The following is a 9,828-nucleotide window of genomic DNA, read 5'->3' on the forward strand; positions in this document are numbered from 1 at the left end:
CTGAGGATAAAGTGATGTGCAGCACGGCCCCCGCAGCTCCAGTCAGACCAGAGCAGAGCCAAGATGAAGTCCACCGGCAGCGAGCGCAGCGCGCAGCCCGACGGCTTCACCTCCGACCTGGACGACCTGGACAGCGGCAGCGACAGCTCCGACGGGAAGTCCACCGGCGACTGCAGCCCCCGCAGAGACCCCGGGGAGGTGGCAGGGGAGGAGGCCGAAGGTGGTCCCCGGAGAGGCAGACGGAGGAGAAGGCGGAGGCGCAGCAGCGACGGAGACGCGTGTGTCGCCGGTGCGAGCAAACAGAGGCAGGCGGCCAACGCGCGGGAGCGGGACAGGACGCACAGCGTGAACACGGCCTTCACGTCGCTCCGCACGCTCATTCCCACCGAGCCCGCAGACAGGAAGCTCTCCAAGATAGAGACGCTGCGCCTGGCCTCCAGCTACATCTCCCACCTGGCCAACGTGCTGCTGCTGGGGGAGGACTGCCGGGACGGGCAGCCCTGCCTCGGATACCAGAGCATCCTGCACGGCAGCGCGGCCTCCCTGCGGCCCATCTGCACTTTCTGCCTCGGCAACCAGAGGAAGCTGGTGAGCGGCCACTTACACATGTTGCACCATGGTCCCATATAAAACAAAGTTACTCCCTCGTGCAGCCACGAATTGCTCGGGTTTTTACGCAGAAGCAGAAAGGAGGTTACCTCTTCCAAAGTCACTGAATCCAGTATGATACTCAGATGATGCCCTGTGCATCCTCTGTGTATTGGAAACTCAATTTCAGGTGACTCTCAGATGATTTGGCTTGTCCAGAGTGGCACCTGTTGCTCCAGTGATTGACAACACAAAATGAAAACAAGCTGTGGTGCCTTCACAGGTTTAAAATAAGTGTCTGGACTCAGTTACACTGGATCCAAAGAGTCTCAGGTAGAAGTGTGACACAAAATATGGATTAATGTGGTTTGTTAAAGGATAGCCTGGCAGCACACTTTATGATTAATGGTCATTTCAAGTGCTTTAGATGAAAAATTAAGTTCCACAATTTAAAAAAAGAAACTACAAAGCACCATAGAAATGGAAAAGTGCTGTAAATATTTAAAAAAATGTAAATGTGCATTATGAATATTAAACAATACTGATGATTTTCAGCCCCTGAACGATCATTTCTATCCTAAATACACACGTGTGGTTGTGGATTAGAAGTGTTTACAGTAGTTTATCTGGTCACCTTGCAGTTATTAATAGAGACTAGACACTGGCACGACATCAGTAATATTATGTCACTATTGCCTTTATTCTAAACTGTATTTTCACTATTATAAAAGCGTAAACTTCCATATTTTAACTCTGGAAAGATTTATGTCTCATTAAGTCTTCAAATTATTATTTTTTAAAGAAAATAACATTTAGATATCATTCACAAATCAACCTGAAATCTTATATTTACAGAATAAATGTGACTTTAAATAAAGATTTGTTAAAAAACAAACATTAACAACTAAAAGTAAGATCAGTGTTAGGAAACATGCCATGGTGCGTTCACTGAACTGTGTTTGTGGTAAAAACGACCGTTTCTTTGCCCCCACAGCTCCGAGATGGAGGAAAGCACTCCGTGTGAAGCAAAGCGCCCCGGACAGCCCCCACCTCCATGTTTACATACACCTGTAGGACTTTGTACATATATAAATATATTTATTTTTGGATTAGACTTGAAAAACAAATTAACACTGAAAAGCACTTTCTGCTCACGTTGGTGCACTCCGTGTTTTGGTTGAGCTGTAACCTGAGCCGATGTGTAAAGTTGCACCTGATGGGGGGGTATTTTGGTCCCACGAATAGTACAAAATACCCCCCCCCCAACCCCACAACACCACCTTTAAAAAAAAGTCACGTGACAAACCGAGGAGCAGCGGGTGCTGTCAGTTGAGTGGAGTTAACGCCGCCTTCAAGGGGCGTCGGAAATATCACAATGATTCAGGGTGACTTTAAAGAAGTCAACTCTAGTGGTGAGCGGTGGGAACTGCATCAACACTGACGTCATCCGAGTCTCGTGCACTTTGTCTCTGCATGTTAAAACATTACATTTCAGGAATCTGAATTGTTTAAAACCAAACCCTACAAGGGAGTTTTTTCTTCTTCATCTAGAAACTTCAAGGTTCCCACATTCTTAATCTAATTCAAGGATTTTCCAGGCCCATTCTCAAGGTCATGGCGTGAACTTCTATGAACTTGCTGCAGGCTCTGCTTCAGGGCCTTCGACAGGACGGTCTTTAAAGTCTTTCGATTTCTATTCTCGCATTAAAATATTTAAATTGTCTATTTTCAAAATCCTTCAAAGTATTCGTTTCCTCAAATTCACAAACATCCAGGATCTCAAGGACCCGTGGGAACCTTGAAATTAGTGTTAATCCACTGCTGTGTCTAATTTGTACATGGTGCGTTTAAGCGTTCCCTTTAAAACCGGGAGAATCGGAGACGCTCGATTGCATTTAAAGACGATTTACTGCAACAACTTGATTTGTTCCTAACGTGAAGAGGAGCTTCTCAAACTCTGAACATCTCAACGGTTTCAACTCAAGATGAAATGTTCAAATACTTACTTTTGCATTATTGCACAATCTCTGTATCACTTTAAAAACACTGAGCTGACGTTTTGTGTTCATGCAAAGTGCATTACGTTGCACTAATCTGGAGAATATATATATATATATTTATTATAGATGTTGCACACTACCTCAGACCTGTTTAATACGAAGGCCTACCTCTGAATCTACTGTGGAACGACATCAACTTGACGATTGTGTCCTTTGCACATCACAAATACTGAGAAGCTGCTTGAAGAGAAATGTATTTTTGTACAATACAAATAAAAATATCAAACTATCTGCTTTGTTCATTGTCTGTATAAGTTTAAAATAACAATAAAGTGCTAATATGATCCTTTACACTGTAGATACATTTTGATTTATTAAATAAATATGCGTTAAAGTTGGACGTAAATCATGTTTTTTATATTTTTAAATCACATTTATCTAATTTTCCTGACTTCAATTACTATAAATATTATGTTTTAATGCTCTTTATTTCAAGCTTAGTGTTTATTAAACACTTCACAATACAAACACGTTGATAAAAGAACAGTCGAACCATTTCAATAATCTTTATTTTCATAAAAAAGTCAATCGGTTTATCAGATTAAAGAAAGTAGAAACCAATAATCAGTTAGCTGGCGAGGCATCTCACAGGGGCGTCTGACGGACTGAGCGATGGAGACACGCGGTACACGTTTACCCAGAAGTCAAGAAAGGAGGCGACGTGAAGACCCAACAGGAGCCGAAACGTGAGCCGAGAGAAAAGTCAAAAAAAAAAAAAGGGGGGGGGGGAGAAGAAGAAACTTTGGCAAAATTGCATTTTCGTCTGCCGCATAGTCGCATGGCAGAACCGCAAAGAGTATCAAACAAATCCTGTTTCCGATTCATCCGAGCGGCGGCCATCGAGACGTGGAATGTTTTTATCCAAATTACAGAAGGATGTACATTTAAAAAAGAAAAGGGAGATAATTCATCGTTTCCACTGTGAGCCGCGACACCTAAACACGCGGAGGGCCGAGTCCTCGTTTAACGCTTTGTTTAAATAATGTTTAAATGTTTGAGTGGAAGGGTGTGTGCGCGTTTCTTTAGGGTTAAAGAAGTAACAGGAGGTAGAAGAGACGGGAAAAGACATTCTACTGCTCCTGCTGCTACTTGTAAAAAAACCGCTCATCCGTCGGCGGAGGCTTTAGTCCGTCTCCTCTTCGTCCGACTCAGACTCTGCAGAGAGAAAAGGATTGACGTGGTCAAAGTGATGAAATCTGACGTCTCATTAATTATCTATGCAACGTCAGAAAACAGAACATTACATCTTTTTATTGCCCGTTTTGTCCAAGAATTCATTTATAAGTTACTTAAAATACAGAGAAGCTTTAATAGCTAATCGTTTACGTTACGTGAGATGTTATCTGAACCTTCAGAGGAGTTTCCCTCCATGACAAAAACTATTCTGTAGAAAACTGAGCACAAAACTTCAGCACGGTTTGAATTCAAGACGTGTCTGGGAAGTGCATTAATATAAAACTCTGGAGCTACAACAAGTGAAATCTCTAACGCTGCTTTGACAAGTCAAACTATCTGCTATGAGACCGGTTCGTCGCCTCAGGGTGTGTGTGTGTGTGTGTGTGTGTACCTTCTTCTGCATTCTTCAGCCACTCGACAAATTTTTTCATCTGCTCGAGGAAAACGCTCTTCCCCTTGGCAACGTGGGCGTCAGTGTACCACTTCAGTATGGCCTCTTCGCTCAATACATCCGCTGCAACGAGGAAAAGGACGCCGTCACAACATGCATTGAAAGTGGCTTCACCACTGAACAGGAAGTCCTGCGTGAGGCGCCATTACTCAGCGTCTCAAAACCACTCGATGCATTTTTCCAGCGTGTCGAGGAAAGTTTGTGGAGGGGACACCGACCTTTGTAGAGGAGCACCACGATCTTCTGAAAGGCCTTCATGAAGTGGATGTTGTCGTAGCAGTACTCCTGGATCTTCAGCAGCAGGGTGACTTCGGACAGACCCTGGGAGGTGAAGGATTTCAGCAGCAGGCTGTATAGCTGCAGAAATGTGACGCCACGTCAGAAAGATTATAGAAATGCTCTCCGCTCGCTCTCTTTGGAGGCGTAATGCACAAAGTAAAAGCGTGTTGGAGCATTAAAGAGTATTGAGCAACAGCAGGACTCGTCTTCACACTACTGCAGTTACAGTTTACACTTTTGTTGTTCTCGTCTCTGGTTATTTCAACACCTTCCAAACACATTAACTGTAAAAACTCCATCTGTGACGATAACTTCACACCAACAATCAGCTCTACGACTTCAGCACGAAACAGGCCGGGATTCTTTTAGATTATAAAAAGCGATTCAGTCGCTTTATTCCTCGACTATAGAAAGTTTATGGCTTTATTTCCATTTTGCAATGTTTTCTGTGCACATAAAGGTTCCTACACCTCGCCACGTTTGTGGTAAATTGCATGTTTATATACAGTGTACTAATAACTCCACTTCTTTATCACATTAAATTAGAGGTTACTGAGCGATAAATAACCAAAGTTATGTTTTGTCGTGACAGCATTCACTAGAAAGTTGACACATTTAAGGAAAACAAGGATTTCCAGCACCTGTAAGCACCGTGCATACAGACCAACGCTACTCAAAACCATAACGACTATATCAGAGACGTTCCAAAAGTAAAAAACATTTAGAGGACCTTTAGAGTAAATGCAAAGTAAACTGAAAACAGCACAAGAGAACAAAGCTGCTGAAGCTCAACGGTTTCGCTGAACAACATTCTCAGACTTGCCCGAACCTGCAGATGCAATGTTCACAATTTATTGCCCAATCCCATGTTTGTGTTATTAACTGGTGCTGACTGTATTCAATGCATATAAACAAGTCGACAGTGTTATACCTTCAAGTGTTTGATGGCTTGTTCGGTCACCAGCTCTTCCTTCTTGTTCCACTCCACGCAGCTCATCACGCTGGTCCAGATGATGCTGATCATGGCCTGCTCGGAGAGGTTGGCCTTTTTCATCTCCTCTTTAGTGAAGATGATAATCTGAGCCAACAGGGAGATAAACACAGCGGGGTCAGAGATTCTTATCGGTCACTAAGCATCATATTCACACTGATCTTCCCATTGCAGCCGTGTAATAACACTGACTAACTGCTAACGCGTCAGTCAAACTAATTATGCAACATGGCAAACGAGGGCAAGTGTCAATAATGAGGGCGTTCGCCAAACACACAATCATGTAACCAAAGAGGAGCAATACGGATAACTGCGCTGCCATATAAATGCAGCCTTCAGGTCCCAGAGGAAGTAGTAAACCGTCCTCACCTCCTTCTGAGGTTCTCCGTGGGCCATCTGCTCCTGGAGCTCCTTCTGCAGCTCCTTGCGGGCACCGATGGATTCCTGGTTGCGGGCGAAGTCTGACAGCTCCTTCAGCCCGGCGTCGGTGAAGTACTTAGAAAAATGCTCGCAGCTCCGTTTGTTGGCAGGAAAGAGCTCCTGTGGCGCAGATATATATATTTAGGTTGGAGTTGATGCAAAGAATCTGGAATAACTAAATCCAAAGACGATTTTCATTTACCATCAGCCTGTTGTCCATGCCGACTTTGCGGAGACTGCCAGCAACAGAGTTGATGTCCTTCTCATTGATCCATGACTTGAACAGCTTGACGGCGAAGGCTGCAGACACGCCTAAACAAAGACAAGTTTTCTGTTAGACCCCGCTGTCGGCATCGCCAGTAGAACAAGTTTAGAACAAAACCATTTGTGTTCTTCAAGGAGGAGCTGAGGAGCTAAAGGAAGCGTTCTCTCACCTTCTTTGACGAGGTTCTCGTTGTAGAGGCTGTTGAGGATGGAGGCTGATATGTTGCCGTTGGCCAGCAGGATGCCGGTCAGCATGGCCAGCTTGTTGCGCTCAGACTCATTGAACCCTTTAAGAAACAGCAGCAACTACAGAGGACGAAACAAACACCGGGTGGTCGTGTGGACAAAGTCATACTGTGAACTGTGCCTTTTGCATCAATTTGATTATTTTGCAGCCGGCATATAAACATTACTAGAAGATTACAACACACTCACCTTCTTGATCTCCTCTTCAAAACCTTTCTCCAGGTACTTGTAACGCCTGATCAGCTTGTTAAAAACCTATTTTTGGTGGGAAAAGACACAATGCTTAAAGACATGCATGAAATCAAATCAGTGGTGGATCAATAACGAATGATCTAGACGTGCTTTCTACCTGAGCATATGCTTGCATCGTCTCCAGGTCTTCGTGTGCCGTGAAGAGGCAGAACTCAGTGCGGGTCATGTCGTCGGACAGAGTCCCTCCTGGGGCTGCAGGAGAGGAACGAAAACGACCATTTGAGTCAAAACAGGAGCCGCCCGCTTTAACAACGTGGACTGTCTACTTCCTGTCCACATTTCTACGTATGAATGATTTTAATTTAGCTTCCATCAACCTCTTATCACCTTCTACACATGCCAGATGAAAACATTTCTGCATTAGATGCCAAACACAAGTTACAATGTGTTAATGTTTATTCATTTACAAGCAAATGTTTTCCTTACATTAGTTCTTAATGCAAAAGCTTTTTCTCGCCAACAACAGTCTACTGCCCGTTAAATAAACATTCAAACCGAACGTGTCCATTAGAAACAAAGGGTTCCTACAGCTTAAAGCATGTTAGATTTAAGACTTAATGCCACTCACAATGAACTTCAACACCACCTTTATTGTGCCGAGTTTGAAACACTTCCTGTATGAATGACACTGCGTCTCGTATACATTTCCCAGTATTGGTTCAAGCCATGCTGAGAGAACGTAAGCCAACTCATTGAATTTGCACTTTCCCGTGTTGTTTCATAGTAAATCTGCTTCGAACTTCCCGACAGCAAACAAAAAGCGAGTGTTGTTGGTTCCATACAGGTTTGGAAATTCACTTCTTTGTCCACCTGCCACTGGTGGACTTATTATGTGCCATTTAAAAAACAGATTCTCTAATTATTTTCAGATTTTAAAGCCTTAGCCTTTTAAAAGACTTAACCCTTGAACCAAATTAAGGTCTTGAATTTAATCCATTTTTCAAAGATTTGATAAACACTCAAACTCACCCAGCATTCCGCCGGCCACCAGGATGTCAAAGAGTGTCTCTGCATACCGGCGGTAGTCAAGTTTGGCGCCAGAGGCATCAAGGAATTTTGCGACCGCTTCCAAATCAGAGCCAGTTTGATTCAAGCCTTGTACGATACTTTCTTGAAACTGAGTAGGGTCAAACCTCTCCTTTTCATCTGTGGGGAGAAGGACACACATGTTGGATTTAGGAAAAGAACAACCTCCAGGAATAAGGCAAAGATGTGGACAAGCCGCAGCGATGAACACAAACCTCTTTTCCTCGTTTTGAACCGCTGGCCAGTTAGCGTCGGCTTTTGCGGCTTTTGAGTACTCATAAAAGACACTCTGAAAAAGGGACAGAGCAAAGACAGTTAATATTTACTCAAGCTGTGCAGAATACATCAACACATGTGTGAACAGTACACAATGTTTCTTTAATTATGTTTTGCACTGCCAAGGCTTAGGTGTGACTTGGATGGGCTCCATGGCACCTTCATGAGTTCACAGCTGTAAATTATTCTTACATAACACGTTTACGCTGTATACTTAAAGATACACTGCTTATATTGACAAAATGCATGAGCTTAATAACTAATATTGTCTGTATAAAAGGTCCAGTTTCCACACTGCTGCACCTGGTGACACGTCTGTTCATGAACCAGGTCACTGTAGTTTATCTTCTGATCTCACATACACCATACTGCAAGCGCTCATGAGCATCGAATGTATATTACTACACAAGTTGTTTAAAGTCCAACAAATGCACCATTTACATTGTGCACAAATGGCCGTGCAAACAATATAATTGTAACCCATGTTAAAAGATTCCCATCTTCACAACAGACTGATGGAAGATGGTGAAAGTAGCTTAGTTTTCTTTTCATGTCATTTGAAATTAAAAGAAAATAACGCCATCATTTCCTTAAATAATATTATATTGTTCAGCATTGCAGAGATGTGGCAGCATGTGCTTTACGCGTTTAATCAATATATTGTCTTTAATACTTTACTTAACTAAATGTAGATGCAACAAGACAATGTTGATTCGGTGTAAACTTTGCTTATACAATATACAAATTAATAAAAATAATCTGATAATGTAATGCGTGCCAAATTACAGGAGAGCATTTGAATAATTACCCATACAAACGCAAATGAAGACAGAGCAGACAAAAGACAATACGAGGTGGTACAATGGAGCTGATGAGTGTTGGTAGCTGCCATCAGGAAGATTTAAGAGTTTAGATATTCCACATAAGTGTGACCTAAGGCAGAAATGTTTTAGGAGAATTTTCGAGAGTTTAAAAAGGTAAATATCGGCTCGGATATAACGAGATTCTCCAAACTACAGCTGGCTAAATGTATGTTAGCATCAGCTAACTCTGGGCCTCACCATGCGCCGAGCCTGCGCTGGTTAGCCGGGCCCGCTAGCTAGCTAACCATATTTGTTTAATTACTAAACACCACGGCTTAAACACTAAAAAACAACACGTTGTACTGATCTGCCATTACAAGAAACCTACTGTCGAAATGTCATTACAAACTTGTATTTAATATTAAGACAGTCTTGAGGTATGTGAGCTTTAATGAGACTAATGCTAATGCTAATTCAGCTAGGCTAACTGGAGAAAACCAAAATTCGCCCTAAAAGCAGCGCCCATGATGGTACATAAAACATAAAACCCGTTATTTTACACGATATACTCCGACATAATATAGTCTTTGCAATGAGGCCAAGGTGCAAGACAACACTGAGAATGTGGAAATACAAGTACTCACCGAAAGTAATGCAGATAAAAAACGGTTGTTAACCAGGGGAATCAAACTAAGTGTCGACTCTTTCAGCGGCCCAAACAAAAAGACCTTCCCGTCAGTACTTCCGCAAGCTCCTCCCTCTGCGCATGCGCGCTTTAAAGGGGCTTCCCGTTTTACAAAATATATATATATTTTTTAATCTTTAATTGTTTTGTGCATTTACAGAATACATACGGATTTGTTTGTTTCAGTATTTTACAACTATATTACTACATATTTATTCAGTTAATTTGATACTTTTAAAATGCAATTTGATTGATTCATTTTTAAATATTGGGTCACACTTCTACAATTAAAAAGGACTAAAGGCTCAATG

General features: G+C 42.4%; 2 protein-coding genes across 2 annotated transcripts; one reads left to right on the forward strand and one right to left on the reverse strand.

Annotated features, from left to right (window-relative positions):
- Window positions 1-29: 29 nt before the first annotated feature.
- Window positions 30-2,929, forward strand: LOC115020881 (transcription factor 15). The gene is made up of 2 exons (XM_029450918.1): window positions 30-588; window positions 1,583-2,929. The coding sequence occupies exons 1-2, from the start codon at window positions 64-66 to the stop codon at window positions 1,610-1,612; spliced, it is 555 nt and encodes a 184-aa protein (XP_029306778.1). The 5' UTR covers window positions 30-63; the 3' UTR covers window positions 1,613-2,929.
- Window positions 2,930-3,138: 209 nt separating this feature from the next.
- Window positions 3,139-9,603, reverse strand: bzw1a (basic leucine zipper and W2 domains 1a). The gene is made up of 12 exons (XM_029450904.1): window positions 9,477-9,603; window positions 7,969-8,042; window positions 7,697-7,873; window positions 6,825-6,919; window positions 6,665-6,730; window positions 6,400-6,535; window positions 6,168-6,277; window positions 5,915-6,085; window positions 5,486-5,632; window positions 4,494-4,632; window positions 4,216-4,338; window positions 3,139-3,803 (listed from the first exon to the last, which is right to left on the reverse strand). Exons 2-12 carry the CDS (start codon window positions 8,030-8,032, stop codon window positions 3,772-3,774), a joined length of 1,260 nt encoding a protein of 419 aa, XP_029306764.1. The 5' UTR covers window positions 8,033-8,042; window positions 9,477-9,603; the 3' UTR covers window positions 3,139-3,771.
- Between the last annotated feature and the right edge of the window lie 225 nt (window positions 9,604-9,828).

The sequence above is a fragment of the Cottoperca gobio genome, chromosome 2 (assembly GCF_900634415.1).
Source record: "Cottoperca gobio chromosome 2, fCotGob3.1, whole genome shotgun sequence".
Lineage (NCBI taxonomy): Eukaryota > Metazoa > Chordata > Actinopteri > Perciformes > Bovichtidae > Cottoperca > Cottoperca gobio.